Source organism: Salmo salar, chromosome ssa14 (genome assembly GCF_905237065.1).
Source record: "Salmo salar chromosome ssa14, Ssal_v3.1, whole genome shotgun sequence".
In the NCBI taxonomy this organism is placed as follows: Eukaryota; Metazoa; Chordata; class Actinopteri; order Salmoniformes; family Salmonidae; genus Salmo; species Salmo salar.
In genome coordinates this window covers 59,963,779-59,986,283 of record NC_059455.1, presented here as the reverse complement: position 1 = coordinate 59,986,283, position 22,505 = coordinate 59,963,779, and the positions used below count along the sequence as shown (strand labels likewise).

Below are 22,505 nucleotides of genomic sequence, written 5' to 3'. Positions count from 1 at the left end.
CCCATAAGAAGTTAAGTTAACCCCCACTGCCGCCACCACCTCATCCTCTAATACCCAACTGTTGAACTTTCGGGGCCTGTTTTTCCAACGGACCAACAACCATTTTTTACCCTTTTTTTTCTCTCTTTTGATCCAGAATCTCCTCCACGTGAAAGACTTTGTCTTTACCCAGCTGTACCTTCTGGAGTTCCTTCTCATAAAAGGCACCCTCTATAAGCTCCCAATCATCATAATATTTTAACTTGTGGACAGGGGGTATACGTGGTAGACATTCGGTAACTGTGAAACTCTACGCTGTAACCTTTTTTGTCAAACACCCCTCAACTTGGATATACGTACCAAGTCCCCCACCATGAATTTAAAATCTATTTTCTTACGGCGAAGGGGGAACAAACCATACAGATTTTTAGACTTAAAGAGTTTTCAGAAGAGACCTCGGAGGGCTTCATCTGTATACTCTTATGGTAGCTGTAGTTGTAACCCTTTACTAAATCTTGAACTATATCCACATATCTATGGGTGTTGTGAGCTGTAAAGTATTTCCACATCCTCTCCTTCAAAGTTCTGTTAAAGCGTTCAACAACTGAAGTTTTCAAATCCGAACCTGTAGCAAAATGTACGATATTGTGCTTCTTCATGAGTTTCTGAAAAGTATTATTAAAAAATTCTTTACCGCCGTCAGTCTACACTTTCTTGGGTGCTTCTCCTTCAGGAAAGCTTCATTGTATTTGTTGTCGTCCACCAGTGCGTGGCATATTTCTTTGAGTTTCTCGTGGATGTAGATCACCTCCTTCAGTTCATGTTTAAAGACTTGGTTAGACTGTAAACCCTGAGAATAGATGGCACAAGACCCATAGACTCCAGGGCTCTGACCATCGATGGTATAAAGCGGCTGGACCACAGTCTTTTCACCAGCTCCTCAAAGTGGTTGAAGAAGTGGTACTTGGGTGGGTCATATAAACACAGATGTCATCACAACCTTGGCATTTTTCTCTTATATACTCTCCAATCACACATCTAAAAGTGTGGCTACAGAGGCCTTGATGGTGTCCACAAAAATAGTACTGACCACCCCATCAAACACATCCTCAGGCTGTGTACATGTAGGGGGTGTCAGGGGGCTTGCATGGGGGGAGTAGAAAGGATGGCTGTGAGGCATAGAGTACTTAGGGTCTGGTACCCATGACGTATCGGAGTCCTGAGATGGTATGAATATCCATGGTATATGCTGAAATGAAGAACCAGAGGCTTTATGGTCACCCCTTTTATTGTTGAACCATTCCTTTGGTATCGGGGCATGGTTAACGTAACAGCCACATACTTCGTTTTTTTCAGGGGATGACCCTTCTGGGGGTTCCTTTGAATCATAATCCTTTGGCTTCGTAAATATCATGCACTTCCTTAGTTGAACAATGCTCTGCCGTTGTTGGCGCTGTACAAAAAGAGCATCCACTAACTCTAACATTTTCAATTCCATTATATCCCAACTTTTAAAAGGAATAAGCATACGCAACCTAAAATCCCCAGTCACGGATGTTATCGTTGCGGATTTTCTCGTTGCTGATCTAGAACTCCACGCACACACATGGAAGTCCATTCTTTCTTTGTATTTTCACCCAATTAATATTCTTCCTGAGGAGTCGGGCACCTTCCCAATGGGTCTCGTAGCCCGTGAACAAGCTATACTCCTTTGTGATAACTCTCAGTTTGGGACACACCACCTTGCGAAACACATGCCAGTCTTCAAGCCTGTAGTCCACTCCTAAAGTCTGGTCTGTATATTCTTCTCCTTCGGCTACGGTATAGAGTTTCACTCTATAGGCCGGGTAATCAAACAGATAACCCCAAAGCTGTCCATTAGACATCAACACTTGATCTTTCAACACCGTTGCGGCGGTATTTGGGTTCTATACATATTTAGAAAATGCTTTTTTGGAGCATCGTATATATTGATGCTTTATACTCTTCCCTTTCTCTATGTTTTAACCGGCCCTGCTTCCGTTGTTACGATCATCACGTGTGTGTCAGTGATCACAAAATCAATGTTTAATTTCTTCTTTAGTGTTCTGGGGTTTATCGAGGTCGCTTGTAGTGTTCACAGCTCTTACTTATACTGCGGCTCTCCAATACCCCCGGACATTACTGTTTTCATATACAACAGCCTGATATACAACATATTATTTAAGTTCACTACAACAATGGGGCCATACTCTTTGAAATGTTCAAACCCATTCCACAGTTCAACGAGGTCACTACACACCAATCATCATGACAGATGTAAGCTTTAACATAAACAGATGCACTATCTGGTTAAATAAACACTCACTCGAGAGCGTGAGAACGGAAGGACAGGATGTACATATATGGGCGTAACCACATGACCCATAAAATAGGTCATAAATCACTCGTTTGACAGATGCCATCTACTGTATTCTCTCTTGTGAATAACTACAAATACCTAGGTGTGTGGCTAGACTGTAAACTCTCCTTCCAGGCTCATATTAAGCATCTCCAATCCAAAATTCAATCTAGAATCGGCTTCCTATTTCACAACAAAGCATCCTTCACTCATGCTGCCAAACACAGTCAGTTTTACGAGGGTATCCTACCGATCCTTGACTTCGGCGACGTCATTTACAAAATAGCCTCCAACACTCTGCATCCTATTTGCTGAGTAGTCTATCACAGTGCCATCCGTTTTTCGTCACCAAAGCCCCATATACTACCCACCACTGCGATCTGTATGCTCTCGTTGGCTGGCCCTCGCTTCATATTCGTTGCCAAACCCACTGGCTCCAGGTCATCTATAAGTCCTTGCTAGGTAAAGCCCCGCCTTATCTCAGCTCACTGGTCACCATAGCAGCACCCACCCGTAGCACACGCTCCAGCAGGTATATTTTACTGGTCACCCCCAAAGCCAACTCTCCCTTTGGCCGCCTTTCCTTCCAGTTCCCTGCTGCCAATGACTGGAACGAATTGCAAAAATCACTGAAGCTGGAGACTTATCTCCCTCACTAACTTTAAGCATCAGCTGTCCGATCAGCTTACTGATCACTACACCTGTACATAGCCCATCTGTAAATAGCCCACCCAACTACCTCATCCCCATATTATTTATTTTAATTATATATTTTTTGCTCCTTTGCACCCCAGTATCTCTACATGCACATGCATCATGCCAGTTTTTATTTGCGAAATTGTAATTATTTCGCCACTACGGCCTATTTATTGCCTTACCTCCCTAATCTTACTTCATTTGCACACACTGTATATAGACTTTTCTATTGTGTTATTGACTGTGTTTGTTTATTCCATGTGTAACTCTGTTTGTCAAAATGCTTTGCTTTATCTTGGCCAGGTGGCAGTTGTAAATGAGAACTTGTTCTCAACTGGCTTACCTGGTTAAATAAAGGTGTAAATAAATAAATAAAAATTATTATTTAAAATGACGGCTTACCTTGTGATACCTTTGCTTTTGTTCTGGTTTTATGCAGTAGTGCTGTATACTGATTACAATGCAGTTCCTCAACTTTTTTTGTATCAGGGACTGGAAAGCTATAGTAGCTAGTCCTTGTAGGACAACTTAAATGAATTAATCTGAGTAACAACCATCAGTATCCCTTGATGATAAGTGCTTGAGAAACACCGTATTAGCTTTTATCACTTAAAGCCCATGATCGGGCTCACCTCAGTTCCTCAATCAAACTCCTCTCTCCCCCCCCTCTCCTCCGTAGCCTGTAGAGATGGAGGATGGTAGCATCGTCATCAACGTGCGCAACCAGAACAACTACCACTGCCGCTGCCGCATGGTGATGCGCAGCCTGGACGGGGGTGAGACGCTACCCATGGAGCAGCTGTTGTTTGACTCCACCCTGATAGACCCTGTGGTAGCGGCAGGGGCGCTGCAGAAGGAAGGCGTGATGTACTTCACCAACCCAGCTCACAGTACTCACAGTAAGGACAATGGGATGGGGATGGGGCCCTCTGGTGGACAGAGTGGGTAGGACAGGGGAATAGTGGTGAGTTATTATTTTTTACTTCCACCCTCAACCTTTCTGTCCCTCTCGCTTTCTTTCCCTCCCTCTCTGTCTGTCTCCTTCCTTTCTTCCAGGGGTCAACCTAACCCTGCGCTGGTCTCTGACCAATGGCACGTCGTGGGAGAAGAAGGCCGTCCAGATCTGGGCGGGGCCAAGCGGCTACTCCAGTATGACATCACTTACGAGCGGCGGCGCAGAGGACAGGAAGTTCATTTTCGTCATCTACGAGAAAGGCCACAAGGACTACTATGAGACCATCTCCTTTGCCAAGATCCACCTCTACGGTGGACTGTAGTAGAGTAAGGCTGGGGGGGTGGGTACTTGGTAGAGTCTGCTTCTAACCACTGGTCCATGGTCAGGGCCCCTATTCTCAAAGCCTCTCGGAATGCTGAACTAGGATACATTTTGCCTTTTAGTTCATAATGGACTAGATTATATAGACGGGGGACCTGATCCTAGATCAGCACTCCTCCTCTGAGATGCTTTAAAAAATATATATATAATACCAAATATTTTTATCCATTTAATAGTTATGGTTAGGATGGGGATTGAGGAATGTCATCTGTGGTTAGGGTATTTCATCTGTGGTAAGGGGGAGGATGTTGAAGATTCTTTCAAGAAGGAAGGAGGACTTATTGGACTTTGCAGCACAACTTTATTTTGATAGGTGAAGGGAGACTTGGAGAAATCCGAACTACTGCTGTTGTATGGCACCAAGAATGACAGGTTTGTGCCACTTTATCCTAAGGTGGACTTTTTAAATACATCATGATTTTATTCATTAGGGCAAAACGTAGCAAAAACCTTTCGCAACGGAAAATGGAAATTTGCTTTTCTTTATTGGATAAGTTCAGGTAGTCCCTCCCTGTTTGTCTGTTTTCCTCGATTTGGTGCCTAATGTACATTTATTAGTATGGCCCAATCACAGGTGTCCCGTCCTTTACTGAAGCTATGGTAGTCTGTAATGATTGGTGGTATGTTGGTGTACGCTTCCTGTCTGGGGCTCCCATAGCTGAGGGAGGAGGAAATCCCCCACTCACATCTTTTATGTTGTGATGTGGGGAAGGAAAAAGGTTTGGGTGGGGTATGCATCTCCAAGCCATACAAATATTGGGACAGACTTACTAAGCATTTGCAACTGTGCTATTTCCATAGGGCAAAAAACTAGAACAAAGAGTAAATATCTAGGTTTAGAGGAGGACCATTTTAACGCCGTGTAAATCTAGCTCCCATGCATCACAGCCCATAACAGAATGGTTTCACTTTCAGAATGGATCTTGCCAACTTTTGGCATGAGAGAAGTCTATGATGAGACAATAGTTTTTGAGGGAATGGACCTGTAAAGGATTGACTTGTGTCAGAATATGACATGCACATTTTGAATCCCTTTTTTTTTAAATTATTATTATATTTTTTTTTTGAGCCATGGAGCCAGGGATCTGTCATTTAAATGTAATGGAAATCCCCCTTGTTGCGCTATCAGTTGAACATTTATTAAATGTGATTGTGCCTCAACTCAGTACCTGGCACTCCCCTTGTATGTGAAACAAAGTGACAATTTACCTCTGGTTTCTATAGCATATTTGATCAGTCTCATCTATCTAGCACACTTCTGTCCACAGCAGTTGTAGTTGTTTCTCTCAGCTCACCTGGATGCAATCTGGATGCATGGCAACTCATTGTGGCAAGAAGTTTAATTGCCGTATGTTATGGTCTTTAGGTCCACTTGATTTTGTATTTTATTTTGCATATATTCTTCTGTTACTGTAAGACTACATATCTTACGAAGTTTATTATTCTGCCTTTCCTGAAAGTGTAACTTCAATAGAATGCTTTCAATTCATGTTTGAAGCTAAGATTTGTGGTTTTAACATTTTCAGATGTGTTTTTCTGATCAAGACATTGAATTCCAATATAAATAGTGATAAAGGGAGGTGTGAGTGTGATGTGTGTCTGAGTACAAATATGATATTCTGTATGTACGTTTGGATATTGTACTGATATATTTCCAATTAGTGGTAAAATATCAGAACTGGGCTGCCTGTTTAAAAGCAGCCATTGAACTACAGTATGTGGAAACATACTGTTGTAAAATCGTTTCAGATCTTTACATTTTCTTAAGCCTCTTGTCATGTTTTGGCATATCCCCTGGTCTGTAGATCATGTACTGTATTCTGTACTTCCCTGAACAGTTTGCCAACTCGTGTTTCATGCTGTGTGTGTGAGCACTAGATTCAAATTGAGCTTTTGGAGCAAAGAAATTGGTCCATGATAAACACAGTTTACGATGTAAGACGACAGATAGATGTAAGATAAGGTTATAAAAGAGAATACTGCAAATATCAATTTAACAGCTCTTATTATCTCTGTCACATTCATAGAAGTAATATATGTTGCCTTAATATGATAATGTTGCCAGAATCTTATAGTAGAATCCCAAAGTGGGTCTTCTAAAATGTATTGTGTTATGCATTAAAGCAAAATTATAATGGGGAGAGAACAGCATTCATCATTACTGAAGATACTTATTAATATCGGCAGTGCTTCAAATGCATTCATAGACATGAAACAAGTTATTTGAAAATGAACCGCAATGAAGGGGAATTATTTTCCCCTAACCCTACCACCCCTACCATAATAGGAGTAAACTAATGGACAACAACGCTTAGGCTTCTACTTCCAGCTTATACATACTATATACATTTTACGGACACAGTATATTTTACATTGGTTATCTTTTTTTTGTTTTTAGTCCCATCCTTCAGCTACCCTCAACCCCTCCCATCAACCCTGAAGACCATCCAGTTTTGATTTCTATTTGCCATATATTTTTCAACTGTGCTGTTTCACAAAAGTTCTCAAAGTATTCAAACTCCTTTTTCCACATTTTGTTAGGTTACAGCCTTATTCTAAATTTGATTAAATATTTTTTCCACCCCCTCATCAATCTACACACTACCCCATAATGACAAAGCAAAAACAGGATTTTTGCAAAGTTATTGAAATATCACATTTACAAAAGTATTCAGACCAGGGGCGAAAATCTGATATCAACTTTGGAGGGGACAATTACATGAAATTTTCTCGAGCAATTCCTGAGGGGGACACCAAAAGTAGTGCTGTAACACAGCTTACATTGTAATATGGTAAATGTATATTGAGGAACCAAAGAAATAAGGTGTTTGCCGTAGTCCTAACTACCGGTACCCAAAACTACACAACTAATCACAACAGCAATACCATTGCCTTTAACAAATCTTAGTTCAGTCACCAGTTTAAGTTGAGTGGGGGTATCCATGGCATTTTCCAATTATGTTCCTATTTTACAAGTCAAAAAAATTGAGAACCTTTCATAATGTTGCCAAACAAAGACTCAACAAACTTACCTGAGACTCCCTGTCTCTGCCAGTCTGTCCCTGCATATCTGTCCCCAACTCTGCTGTCTGTGTGCCATCTGTTGCCTGCTCTGCCTAATGACATCATTGTGAAACATTTCCATTAGAATTTCATTTCTTTCTTATGAACATTTTATCAACTAGTCTTTGAGATATTAGGCTACTAGGGTTCTTACTATGCGTTTTGGTGTATTGAAAAATACTCTGATGTCCGTCTTTTATTTTTCTGCCATTTTTCTACCTGGCTGGCTGGCTGGCTACACACACACACACACAGTGTGTAGGTTATTTACAGTAGGAGATGGGCTTCTATCATCTTCAATCATTCTATTTGGGCTTCGATCTAAAAGGTAGCTAGCAAATGTGAAACGGATTAAAATGACAAGAGTTGACAGCTGTATGAGTTCACCATTTACACAACATATGCTGCAACCTTTTGTAATTTTAATAGTTTGTTTCATATTGGCTGGCTTCCAACAATAGCTGAATTTGCAAAGCTAGCGAGCACCAATTCAGTTTCAGTGGTGTTTGCTATAATCTTTGCTACCTGGGTTAAATAAAGGTGAAATAAAATAAATAAATAAAAGTTCCCTTGCGACAATTTAGCTTTTGCAACGAGACCATTAAATATATTTAAGACAATGGTAGAAGAGAGTGTAGTTCTGTTCAGTTTGGACTTCAGTTTATCGCTAACCTTATCACAGGGACTTTGAAGCACTAACTTACATCATCTGCATAAATGATCTTGGAATAAATTGACGATAGCAAAGATTCCATCTTTGACGACGCCACATAAATGGAATAGGTACTAGCTAGCTTAATAGTTAATATTTGCGCGCTATCTCTGCATATTCAGCTAGTGTGTGTGCGCGATTGACTAGATTAATCTCACGTCAGTTACGTTCATTGAGTGCCTTTCAGACAGTAGATACGACCCCTCTGTTACCTTGCCAACTAAAGAACTGGCAGTGGATCAAACCATTGTGAGGCAAAGGGTGGGGGGGTTGCAATCTTTTGAAACTTAAAAACGTGCTATTAAGTGTCTATAATCAGCGCAATTGCTTTCATTGCGTATTATTAATATTATTTAAATTACATAGTTATGTTTCAGTGATATATTGGGGGGGATAAATCATATTTTTCCCAGGATGGGGGGGTCGTGTCCCCCCGGGATTTCCGCCCCTGATTCAGACCCTTTACTCAGTACTTTGAAGCACCTTTGGCAGCGATTACAGCCTCGTCTTCTTCGGTATGACGCTATAATCTTGGCACACCTGTATTTGGGGAGTTTCTCCCGTTCTTCTCTGCAGATCCTCTCAGGCTCTGTCAGGTTGGATGGGGAGCGTTGCTGCATGGCTATTTTCAGGTCGCTCTCGATGTTCGATCGGGTTCAAGTCCTGGCTCTTGCTGGGCCACTCAAGGACATTCAGAGACTTGTCCCGGATCCATTCCTGCATTGTCTTGGTTGTGTGCTTAAGGTTGTTGTCCTGTCAGAAGGTGAACCTTCACCCCAGGATCTCTCTGTACTTTGCACCGTTCATCTTTCCCTCAATCCTGACGAGTCTCCCTTTCCCTGCCTCTGAAAAACATCCCCACAGCATGATGCTGCCACCACCATGTTTCACCGTAGGGATGGTGCCAGGTTTCCTCCAGAAGTGACGCTTTGCATTCAGGCCAGTCTTGGTTTCATCAGACCAGAGAATCTTGTCTCTCATGGTCTGAGAATCTTTTAGGTGCCTTTTGGCAAACTCCAAGGCGGCTGTCATGTGCCTTTTACTGAGTAGTGGCTTCCGTCTGGCCACTCTACCATAAAGGCCTGATTGGTGGAGTGCTGCAGAGACGGTTGTCCTTCTGGAAGGTTCTGCCATCTCCACAGAGGAACTCTAGAGCTCTGTCAGAGTGACTAGGTTTTTGCTCCGACATGCACTGTCAATTGCCGGACCTGATATCAACAGGTGTGTACCTTTCCAAATGATGTCCAATCAATGGAATTGACCACAGGTGGACTCCAATCAAGTTGCAGTAACATCTCAAGGCTGAATTTCGAGTTCCATAGCAAAGGATCTGAATACTTATGGAAATAAGGTATTTCTGTTTATTTTTTAGATATTTGCAAAAATGTATTTGTCATTATGGGGTATTGTGTGTAGATTGATGAGGGGGGAAAATGATCTAATACATTTTTGAATAAGGCTGTAACGTAACAAAATGTGGAAAAAGTCAAGGGGTCTGAATACTTTCCGATGGAACTGTACATTTTAGGGACACAGTCTATTTTACATTACTTACCTTGTTATTTTTAGTCCCACCCTTCAGCAAAACTCAACCCCGCCCATCTACTGTATCTGTGAACAGTTTTGATTTTTATTTGCCATATATTTTTGAACTGTGCTCTGTTTCACAAAAGTTCTGAACCTTTCTATTCTCATAGTTTCTACAGATTGTAAATTAAAGATACAATTTTTTGCTAACAGTATTATGTTATTGATTGATAGACTGACTTTTTAAATCATCCAGCAGTGCTATTTGCAGAGTTAGTTCCAGGTAAATATTGCAATTCTTCAGCCATTCCTCAACCTGCGTCCAAAAACAAGCTACATATGGACAGTACCAAAACAAATTATGTAATGATTTTGTCTCTAAGCAGCAAAATCTGCAGTGCTGGGAGGGTTGTATCCCCCGTTGCAAGAATTTTGTGTAATAATTAAAATTGAAAAACTCAGTTTTGAATCCAGCATCGTTTTGTGTATCAGTTCATAAACCATGGAATGGGTACATCAAATCTTTTCCCAACTATTTTGCAGTCTATATGGCACAGCTGTCAATTTTTGGGTCCTTAAATTAAACTGGTATACTTTTTTTCTTTAACCAATTTTGATCTTTAATGCAGGGCTGACAGACAAGTTCCTTACTTTCTCCCTCTTTCACTTGCCTCTTCCATTTTTGCAATAAGGCTGCAATTGGTTTGTTTTAATTTTGAGTAGAGCAGACATTTCCATATCTTTGTTAGCTGCATGTGTGGCAACTCCACCAGTCCTATTTATGATATCATTTATAAAGATTATACCATAAATGTTTTTTTGTTTTTTTATCAATTATATTTGAGTTTAACCATAATATTTGTTGTTGTAATATTTGTTCTGTCTATTCTGGTGGATTAAACTGAAATTGCAACCAACTTTCTATGGCTTGTTTTAAAAAATATTTTGGAGATAATTTCATTTTTAAGTAACAGAAAGTATCTGAATAAAGGGGAAAAGGCCGTTCTTGAACACGGGTTGAGACATTCTTACTAATCTGCTAGAGAACCAGTTTGGATTTAAGTATTACTTTGGTATGACTGAAGCCTTTAGTGAGAGGTCTAATGCTTTAATATTTAATAATTTCTGCCCTCCGAATTCATAAGTTCAGCAAAAAAAAGAAACGTCCTCTCACTGCCTACTGCGTTTATTTTCAGAAAATGTAATGTGTAAATATTTGTATAACCATAAGATTCAACAACTGAGACATAAACTGAACAAGTTCCACAGACATGTGACTAACAGAAATTGAATGTGTCCCTGAACAAAGGGGGGGGGGGTCAAAAGTAAGTCAGTGTGGCCACCAGCTGCATTAAGTACTTCAGTGCATCTCCTCCTCACGGACTGCACCAGATTTGCCAGTTTGTGGTGTGAGATGATACCCCACTCTTCCACCAAGGCACCTGCAAGTTCCCGGACATTTCTGCAGGGAATGGCCCTAGCCCTCACCCTTCGATCCAACAGGTCCCAGATGTGCTCAATGGGATTGAGATCCAGGCTCTTCGCTAGCCATGGCAGAACACTGACATACCTGTTTTGCAGGAAATCACGCACAGAACAAGCAGTATGGCTGGTGGCATTGTCATGCTGGAGGGTCATGTCAGGATGAGCCTGCAGTATGGCTGGTGGCATTGTCATGCTGGAGGGTCATGTCAGGATGAGCCTGCAGGAAGGATACCACATGAGGGAGGAGGATGTCTTCCCTGTATCGCACAGCGTTGAGATTGCCTGCAATGACGACAAGCTCAGTCCGATGATGCTGTGATACACCGCCCCAGACCATGACGGACCCTCCAAATCGATCCCACTCCAGAGTACAAGCCTCTGTGTAACGCTCATTCCGTTGATGATAAACGTGAATCCGACCATTACCCCTGGTGAGACACAACCGCGATTCGTCCGTGAAGAGCACTTTTTGTAACAAGTTCCAGTAAATTATTTTTGGTAGCATTTCTATGTTGAAAAAATATATATTCCATTCATTTCGCTTTATTATAATAAATTACACTTGAATAAGTTAAGGGTCCCAATCACCCCAAAGCTTGTGACAGTGCTTCAAAGAATCTGTACAGTTCTTCAACCATTGAAAGGTTGTGGAGGTATGGCTTTAGAAAAATGTAAGGTTAAAATGTCTATACACAGCATTCGACGGAAACTTTTCCATTATTTTGGTCCCCCCCCCCTCAGGAATACTCACTTAAATGTTTCACCAAATTACAAACACATACAGTACATATGGAATTATCTCAGTTTGTTACAGTACCTCTTTCTCTTCCCATGTTCCATTGCGGTCCAAGTTGACACACACAGGCCCTCCTGTCCAGCTCGCTCCACTCTTACCCTGAGTCCCGTTCTTCAAACCAATCCCTGCTTTTGTCTCGCTATCTAAAGAGTCTTTCACTTGAATGAAAATGTTGTCCATGTGAGATCTGTTTACACTGACTAAAGTGCTGGTGCCATTGGCCTTTGCCCATGTCTTTGTATTACTACTGTAAACACAGGAACATAAAACTCACTAAGCACAGGAAATAAAAGTAATATTCAAAACTCCTTGCACACAGAACACCCAGCTGGTGATGGTTGTTGAACAATCCTTCTACACCAGACTGACATTACCTAAATCCTTCATTCCTATACATTTCAAAGCAATAATATGCTAATCTTTATGCAACACTTTTAACTGCCACCTGTTATAATGTATTTAATGATATATTAACGTAATATTTATTTATAAATACAGTGCATTGGGAAAGTATTCAGACCCCTTAACTTTTTCTAAATTTTGTTACGTAACAGCCTCATTCTAAAATTGATTAACCTACACACAATACCGCATAATGACAAAGCAAAAACAGGTTACATTGTTTTTGTTGCAAATATATTAAAAATAAACTGACATCACATTTACATAAGTATTCAGACCCTTTACTCAATACTTTGTTGAAGCACCTTTGGCAGCGATTACAGCTTTGAGTCTTCTTGGGTATGACACTACAAGCTTAGCACACCTGTATTTGGGGAGTTTCTTCCATTCTCCTCTGCAGGTCCTCTCGAGCTCTGAGGTTGGATGGGTAGCGTCGCTGCACAGCTATTTCAAATAAAATAAAATTGTATTTTGCACTGTGCGGTGGGACAGGTTAGTCGAGGTAATTTGTTAATGTAGGTAGGGGTAAAGTGACTATGCGTAGGTAATAAACAGCGAGTAGCAGCAGCGTAAAAACAGAGGGGGGATGTCTTTGCAAATAGTCCGGGTGGCCATTTTGATTAGTTGTTCAGCGGTTTTATGGCTTGGGGTAGAAGCTGTTAAGAAGCCCTTTGGACCTAGACTTGGCTCTCTGCTACCTCTTGCCGTGCGGTAGCAGAGAGAACAGTCTATGACTTGGGTGACTGGAGTCTTTGACAATTTTTTGGCCCTTTGTCTGACACCACCTATTATACAGATCCTTGATGGCAGGAAGCTTGGCCCTAGTGATGTACTGGGCACGAACGCACTACCCTCTGTAGCGCCAGATGTCGAGCAGTTGCCATACCAGGTGGTGATGCAACCGGTCAGGATGTTCTCGATAGTGCAGCTGTAGAACTATTTGAGAATCTGGGGACCTGTTGTCGTGCCCTCTTCACAACTTTCTTGGTATGTTTGGACCATGGATAGTTTGTTGGTGATGTGGACATCAAGGAACTTGAAACTCTCGACCCGCTCCACTACAGCCCCGTTGATGTGAATGGGGGCATTTTCGGCCCTCCTTTTCCTGTAGTCCACGATCATGTCCTTTTGTCTTTGCTCCCGTTGAGGGAGAGGTTGTTGTCCTAGCACCATACTGCCAGGTCTCTGACTTCCTCCCTAAAGGCTGTCTCATCATTGTCGGTGATCAGGCCTACCATTGTTGTGTCGTCAGCAAACTTAATGATGGTGTTGGAGTCGTGCTTGGCCACGCAGTTATGGGTGAACAGGAAGTACAGGACGGGACTAAGCATGCGCCCCTGAGGGGCCCCTGTGTTGAGGATCAGCGTGGCAGATATGTTGTTGCCTACCCTTACCACTTGGGGGGCGGCCCGTCAGGAAGTCCAGGATCCAGTTGCAGAGGGAGGTGTTTAGTCCTAGGGTCCTTAGCTTAGTGAGGACATTTGTGGGCACTATGGTGTTGAACGCTGAGCTGTAGTCAGCGTTCAATGAACAGCATTCTCACATAGGTGTTCCTTTTGTCCAGGTGGGAAAGGGCAGTGTGGAATGTGTTTGCGTCATCTATGGATCTGTTGGGGTGGTATGCAAATTGGAGTGGGTCTAGGGTTTCCGGGATGATGGTGTTGATGTGAGCCATGACCTACCTTTCAAAGCACTTCATGGCTACTGATGTGAGTGCTACGGGGGCGGTAGTCACTTAGGAAGGTTACTTTCGCTTTCTTGGGCACAGGGACTATTGTGTTGTGCTTGAAATATGTAGGTATTACAGACTCTGTCAGGGAGAGGTTGAAAATGTCAGAGAAGACACTTGCCAGTTAGTCCACACATACTCTGAGTACACGTCATGGTAACCTGTCTGGCCATGCGGCCTTGTGAATTTTGACTTGTTTAAATGTCTTGGTCACACCACCTACGTAGAGCGTGATCGCACAGCTGATGCTCTTATGCATGCTTCAGTGTTGCTGGCCTCGAAGCGAGCATAGAAGTAATTTAGCTCATCTGGTAGGCTTGTGTCCCTGGGCAGTTCTCGGCTGTGCTTCCCTTTTGTAGTCTGTAATAGTTTGCCACATCCGACGAGCGTCGGAGCCGGTGTAGCCTGTTTGATGGTTCGTCAGAGGGCATATAAGAAATCCTGCTAAGCATCTGGGTTAGAGTCCCACTCCTTGAAAGCGGCAGCTCTATCCTTTAGCTCAGTGCGGATGTTGCCTGTAATCCATGGCTTCTGGTTGACGTATGTACATATGGTCACTGTGGGGACGACGTCATCGATGCATTTATTGATGAAGCCAGTGACTGATGTGGTGTACTCCTCAATGCCATCGGAGGAATCCAGGAACATATTCCAGTCTGTGCTAGCAAAACAGTCCTGTAGCTTAGCATCTGCTTCATCTGACCACTTTCTTATTAACCGAGTCACTGGTGCTTCCTGCTTTAGTTTTTTCTTGTAAGCAGGAATCATGAGGACATTCTGGTCAGATTTGCTGAATGGAGGGCGAGGGAGAGCTTTGTACGCGTCTCTGTGTGGAGTAAAGGTGGTCTAGAGTTTTTTTTTTTTTTCCCCTCTGGTTGCACATTTAACATGCTGGTAAAACGGATTTGAGTTTCCCTGCATTAAAGTCCCCGGCCACTAGGAGTGCCGCCTCTGGATGAGCATTTTCCTGTTTGCTTATGGCCGTATACAGCTCATTGAGTGCGGTCTTAGTGCCAGCATCGGTTTGTGGTGGTATATAGACAGCTACGAAAAATACAGATGAACTCTCTTGGTAAATAGTGTGGCCTACAGCTTATTATGAGATACTCTACCTCAGGCGAGCAAAACCTCGAGACTTCCTTAGATTTCGTGCACCAGCTGTTTACAAATATACATACACCCTCACCCCTTGTCTTATCAGAGGCCGCTGTTCTATCCTGCCGAAAAAGCTTAAAACCCGCAAGCTGTATGTTATTCATATCTTTGTTCAGCCATGACTCGGTGAGACATAAGATATTATGTTTTTTAATGTCCCGTTGGTAGGATTGTAGTTCGTCTATTTTATTATCGATTGATAGTGCGTTGGCTAATAGGACTATGGTAAAGGTAGTTTACACTCTCGGCGACAGATCCATACAAGGCACTTGGACCTTCATCCCTGATACCTCCGTCTCTTTCTCCTGAGAATGACGGGGATGAGGGCCTTGTCGGGCATCTGAAGTAAATCCTTCCCATCCAACTCGTTGAAGAAAAAGTAGTCCTCCAGTACGGGTTGAGTAGTCGCTGTCCTGATATGTAGAAGCTCTTTTCGGTCATAAGACACAGTGGCAGAAACACTGTCTGTCTGGTCTCATCCCGTCTTTACTTTCATTAATCTGACAACTCTAATTAACTAACTATAATTGTTACCCGATTTTTAAATGAATCATGTAACAATTAACTCATTAAGATTTGGGGCACCACAGGAAAGGTTGTTTTAAAGAGATACTTATCTCCCGAATTAAACTATTAGGCAGCCTTTCTTAAAGTATTGGTGTCAGAGTAAATGTATAATTACTGGAATTGATTTGGCCAAGTGCATCTGCGCTCTCTATTCAGTGCGCTCTCTGCTTAGCAGCGTCTCTGCCCAGTTTGGCAGCTGCGCTAGTGGGAGAGGGAGATGCCCTTGCGCTTTGCGGTTTACCAGATCTATTTTTTTTGCTGTTTTCTTGATGATCACGGCCCCACACACGATGCAGAGCTGTCGTTCAGCAGCAGATGATGCGCTGTCTGCCACTGACTTGTCATTCCCACTCGCCATCACTCACCGCTGTCATCAAATGGACTCATGCTAGCCACAAGTTCTGACTGAACTCGATTGTCATGAAACGCATATACAGCGATGAGTTTCTCTCCCTTTCATACAAACTTATAACGAGAAGCACCCTCAATGTGTTTTATGGAGGGAAGTGCTGAGGAATAAGTCTCTCAAAACGAACAAATTAATAAAACGACACGTCCTGACCAAACCCAGGGAGTTCTTTCAGAAAAGGGCAGAATGCTTCAGGAAACAGTGCTTCAACAGTGGAAAAGTCAGCCAGCTAGGAAGGCATTGTGGTCATTTTATAACAGGTGATGATGAGCAGAAATAAGGGAGTACTAACTAGCTCTCATAGTAGTAGATGAGTTTCTCTGTCAAACAATCCCCTGGCCTTGTACACAGCTAATAGCTAACAATAGCCAAAGCATGCTAGCTACTGCAACCATAGTAACAGTACAGATGAAGATGAAAAATGATCAGGCCTAATGTACATCTTACTGTAGAAATTATTGTAGAAAACTAGTCTAGGTTGGAACTGTCGCTGTTAAAATAAAATTATCATTTTGATTCTTAATTGGAATAAACTGATTGAAGCAAGATGCTTTTTTAGGCAAACCACACTCACACTGTTCTGGGTTGCTCATCTACAGCAGGAAGCGGTCTTCTGCCTGACTGAGAAAGCAGTAGATGTTCTGGTCCAGTGTGGCACCACATACCTATTCGAGTCAGGGTTCTCAACTCTGACATACTTAAAAAACAAGTACAGAAACAGTCTCAATGCTGATTATGACCTCCGTTTTGCACTGTCAGAAACTGAGCCCAGAATAGACATGCTTGTTGAAAACTTCAACCAGCCACACACCTCTCATTATGACTGTGTGTGTTTTCTGGTATACATCTGTGTGATGTGATCAATCAGTTTATTCCAGTTCAGAATAAAAAAAATTGTATTGTATTTTCACAGAAACAGTTCACAGAAACAGTTCCAACCTAGACTTTCTTTCAACAATCATTTCTACAGTAAGATGTACAGTAGGCTTGATCATTTTTCATCTGTACTGTTACTTAACATTGCACTATCAAAAAGCCTGTGTATGTGTTTTGTTATTCACCTGTGTGATGTGATCAATTAGTGTAATCCAGTTCAGAATGAAAATTGTATTTTAACAGCAACAGTTCCAACCTAGACAGATATGTAAGCGTGTTATTAATGGGGGAAAATAAACATTAATAGATATTTATATGGATATTTAATGTCATTGTTATTGTCTATATTGCATTTGTGTTAGGCATAAGGGAAAATGTTTGTATAGTTGCATATTTTCCTAAGCTTGGGTCCCAGGAAAACACAGAATTTCGAATTTGGGTCCCAGGCTGAAAAAGTTTAAGAACCCAAGCTATAAGGTATATATTTGTTTATTGATGTAATAATCATCTTATTAATCATTACCTCTTATCATATCATCATTCTGAACAGTCGTAGCCATCTTGGATCTGCAAAATCCCCAGCCTTAATCATGATTCAGTACTACACAAATTGGTTTAATTATTTATCTACTAGCTAACTAAATGAGAAAACAGGATAACATACACACTTAATACATGAGAAAACGGTCCCTAGTGGACTGTTTAAAATATGGTGACATGTTACACAGAAAATTAAGAGGGGGGGAGAGAGAGACTTATCGTCAATACATTTCAGAGCTATTCTCACAGTAATCATATAGTTTGCACACGAACCGCCGCCTGTTTGGAATAAGAAATCAAGAATGTATTTACGTGTGAAGGTTGTTGTCGTTTAAGCAGCCAGCTTGTATGGCTCTGCTTGTCCGACAGGGGTCTCCCCTTTCCCGTCTTCTACTGTTGTTCACTCTGGAAGATAGCTAGCCAGCCGTGTTGACGGTTCCCATTGGTGATGAGCGTAGTAGGATAGTCTCACTTGTATTTGCTTTTCTAGATATTTGACTCAAGACAGCTAATCAGCTGTACCAGTGATTGTCTAAGAGGGGAGTTTGTTTTCCCCTCGTGTCAGTATTCAGGATTTGGACCACTTTGGACATGAACTGCAGCTTGCTGTTTTTCTGGTCTAAAGGAAGGTGATTTTATTTCTTCACCTCGTATTGAGGTTCAAATCTGTTAACAAAGGATATTCCTTGGTGGATTTTACTGGAGGGGCAAGAGAATCCTCTGCCTGAAGGTACCACATTCATATGTTCAAACAATAGTACGCAAGTATAGACACCATGGGACCACGCAGCGGTCATACCGCTCAGGAAGGAGATGTGTTCTGTCTCCTAGAGATGAACGTACTTTGGTGCGAAATGTACAACTCAATCCCAGAACAACAGCAAAGGACCTTGTGAAGATGCTGGAGGAAACCGGTACAAAAGTATCTATATCCACAGTAAAACGAGTCCTATATCGACATAACCTGAAAGGCCGCTCAGCAAGGAAGAAGCCACTGCTCCAAAACCGCCATAAGAAAGCCAGACTACGGTTTGCAACTGCACATGGGGACAAAGATCGTACTTTTTGGAGAAATGTCCTCTGGTCTGATGAAACAAAAATAGAACTGTTTGGCCATAATAACCATCGTTATGTTTGGAGGAAAAAGGGGGAGGCTTGCAAGCCGAAGAACACCATCCCAACCATGAAGTACGGCGGTGGCAGCATCATGTTGTGGGGGTGCTTTGCTGCAGGAGAGACTGGTGCACTTCACAAAATACATGACATCACGAGGAAGGAAAATTATGTGGATATATTGAAGCAACATCTCAAGACATCAGTCAGGAAGTTAAAGCTTGGTCGCAAATGGGTCTTCCAAATGGACAGTGACCCCAAGCATACTTCCAAAGTTGTGGCAAAATGGCTTAAGGACAACAAAGTCATTCAACTGTATACAGTTGAAGTCGGAAGTTTACATACACCTTAGCCAAATACATTTAAACTCAGTTTTTCACAATTCCTGACATTTAATCAGAGTAAAAATTCCCTGTCTTAGGTCAGTTAGTAGGATTACCACTTTATTTTAAGAATGTGAAATGTCAGAATAATAGTAGAGAGCGATTTTATTTCAGCTTTATTTCTTTCATCACATTCCCACTGGGTCAGAAGTTTACATACACTTAATTAGTATTTGGTAGCATTGCCTTTAAGTTGTTTAACTTGAGTCAAACGTTTTGGGTAGCCTTCCACAAGCTTCCCACAATAAGTTGGGTGAATTTTGACACATTCCTCCTGACAGAGCTGGTGTAACTGAGTCAGGTTTGTAGGCCTCCTTGCTTGCAGACGCTTTTTCAGTTCTGCCCACAAATTTTCCATAGGATTGAGGTCAGGGGTTTGTGATGGCCATTCCAATACCTTGACTTTGTTGTCCTTAAGCCATTTTGCCACAACTTTGGATGACCCCCCTGAACAAGGCAGTTAACCCAGTCATTGTCCATTTGGAAGACTTTTTTGTGACAGTATTTTGATTATCATGTGAAATATAATGGTACATTTCAAACAAACTCCAGACCATTTTTAACTAAGCAAGTCAGTTAAGAACAAATTCTTATTTTCATTAACGGCCTAGGAACATTGGGTTAACTGCCTTGTTCAGGGGCAGAACGACAGATTTTTACCTTGTCAGCTCGGGGATTCGTTCTTGCAACCTTTCAGTTACAAGTCCAACGCTCTAACCACTAGGCTACCTGCTGCCCCATTGCATTAACAGCCACTATTGCGTTAGTTAGCTGGCCTCTGACATTCATCCTAGCTTTACTATCAACTATATTTATCAGGCAGCTTTAGATGTGAGGGAAAATGGATATATTTGCTAGTTAACCATCTGATACAATTGATATAAATGCCATTACTTAGCTAACTTGAAGCTTATTTTACTCTGGACTTTTACTCTGCCCCCATCCAAATGACATTCATCACTGTTGCAGTTGTTAATATGTATGTATGTTTATTTATTTATTTATTTATATTGTTTTATTTCACTTGTTCCCCACATCCCCTCAATGGTAATTCAGTCTGACTGATGCTCCCTCTATGGTCAGTCTTTACTCTGCTTCCTTCTCAATGGAAATGTATTTAGTCTCCACTGCTACAGTTGTTATTATGTATATAGTGATATTTATATTGTTTTTTTATTACCATTTTCATAATTTTATTTCACATTCCTGCATGTCGGAGCTCAGAGCCTAAGATTTTCACTGTACCCTGCAGTCACAACTGCAACCCTGTACATGTGACTATTAAACACCGAATCTGGATCTCTGCTGGGGAAAAGCTAGCTAACTCCCACCATCATCACTTCAAAATCGATATATTTGCTCTCTATATTTTAAAGATTTGTTACAGACTTTTGAACACTTGTCAAACTACTTCATTCTGCTGCCTGTTTTTGAAGAATTGTTGACTGAAAAGTTTGCAAGAAAAATGCTCCTCCCAATTTCACTGCAAATAGACTACTAGGCTGTATTGGTTGGGTATCATTTGCCTGATGTGCACATTTACATGAGTATTTCATTAGTCTAGTTAGCCAAGTTATTGATTGACTAGGCTCATTGTTATTCATGTTTTTGTTGTTGTATTCCAGGTGTAGAGGGAGTAAGAACACGAGAAAGCAGCATGCTGCCAGACCACCAAAGGACCCTAGAGGTATTACAGTCAATGCTTATTAACTGGATATTGTATGTGAATTGCCCATTTTATATCAATGACAGTAACAAAATGGTTGGATTGTTCAGCAACATGTGCAGTAAATGCTAACACCGCTTAGGTGATGAAAGTTACATAATGTATTTGTCATCTCCCTATCAGGCGACTGCATGATGTGACAAGGGCCTGGATGGCGACCCACATCTGCTTCAAGCTGCCTGAATGAATACTGTGGCCTTCAGTGGTACCTGCCTTTGGTTACAGCAAGAGTCTCCTCATCTCTGTTTCGTAACCATTTAACATGTAATGTCTATAACCACTCAAGTTCATAAAACTGCTAAGAACACAAGAATTGACTTATATTCACTTGTCTCTGGCTTTATTTAGACAGGCAGCCCAATTCAGATTTTTTTCCACTCATTGGTCTTTTGACCAATCACAAAAGATCTTTTCGCATCAATCTTTTTCAGAGCTGATCTGATTGGTCAAAAGACATTAGTGAAAGCTCAGACTTGGGCAGCCTATTTGTCCTATTCTTCAGTCTTGTCTGGGATATATATGTTGGTTGGCACACCTGTGTGATGTCTTATTTACGTTAATACAAATGTATTCACCCTGGATATGAGACTTGCATTGATTTTTGTCACCAAAGCCCCATATATTACCCACCACTGCGACCTGTACGCTCTCGTTGGCTGGCCATCGCTTCATACTCGTCGCCAAACCGTTAGAGATATTTGGAACTCGCATGTGAAAAGGTTAATGTATTGATAACCATCACAGATTGAGTGATAACCAATTTCTGTGTTCTATGTTTGTGCTTTTCTAATAACCAATTTCTGTGTTCATGCAAGTGACTGATTGAATGAATCCTCACTATCAGTATCTGCAATTTGGCAGTATGCCCAGAACCTTGTTTTGAGAAAGGGATATCTCAGTTTCAAGGTCTAAGCTTGGAGAGAAGCCTCGAGGTATTGGTCTGTCACATGAATGAACCAGCATTAGTCAGTAACATGAATGAACCAAATATTAATGATAAATTAATTATGAATAAGCTAAATAATGCCTATGTAATGTGTCTGTAAGCAGTGTATATAAGAGAACTAACAGGACTGCCCCGGTAGAGCTCCTGATCAACATGTGTACTTGGTGCATTGAGTTGGTTGAAACATCTCCAGCGAGTTGATAATAAAGAATTATTAATTTAAGATGGACTTTGTGTGTCCCTGTGTAGAATTTCCACGACACAGGTAAAACAGTGTTTTATCCCCTACCAAACAGCTGCTTTAGACAAGCTTTTATGCATTTTGGTTTGAAGTTACCCTTACTCTGTGGTTCAAGTTATTCTTCATGTCTGTAACGTTGTCCTCACTCCCTCTGAACCCTAAGGCCTGACCTCCCATTGGCCCAGTGCTTCGGCAAAACCTAATCAGTCTCTCTGACAGGGAGTTACTTCAGGAGTAGACAGGTTTATGGTGCATAGGGGTTATCCACTCCTCATATGAATGGAGTATTATATATTTAATAAATATGCATGACCTACTGGCACTGAGATGGAGCACTCCATGTTCCTGCTGTTAGCAGGCCTAAAACTAGATGCAGGGAAATGTCCTGCTTTGGAGTATGGTTGTATCCATCTCCCCCAGGCTCCTGGGAATCATAAGACAAAC

At 41.6% G+C, this 22,505-nt stretch overlaps 1 protein-coding gene across 2 annotated transcripts in view; it reads left to right on the top strand.

Moving 5' to 3' along the window:
- LOC106570060 (sialidase-1) overlaps positions 1-22,043 on the top strand; it is a 30,481-nt gene extending 8,438 nt beyond the window's left edge. Inside the window, exons 5-8 of one of the 2 annotated variants that reach the window (XR_001320609.2) lie at positions 3,735-3,954; positions 4,112-4,336; positions 20,774-20,835; positions 20,998-22,043. Coding sequence is in view for 1 of the 2 variants with exons in the window: in XM_014142008.2 (XP_013997483.1) it covers positions 3,735-3,954; positions 4,112-4,332 (441 nt within the window). In the remaining variant the exon portion in view is untranslated. Of the gene's footprint in view, positions 1-3,734; positions 3,955-4,111; positions 6,533-20,773; positions 20,836-20,997 lie in introns of those variants that run through there. The other variant, XM_014142008.2, reaches the window with a different exon arrangement.
- Positions 22,044-22,505: the final 462 nt, after the last annotated feature.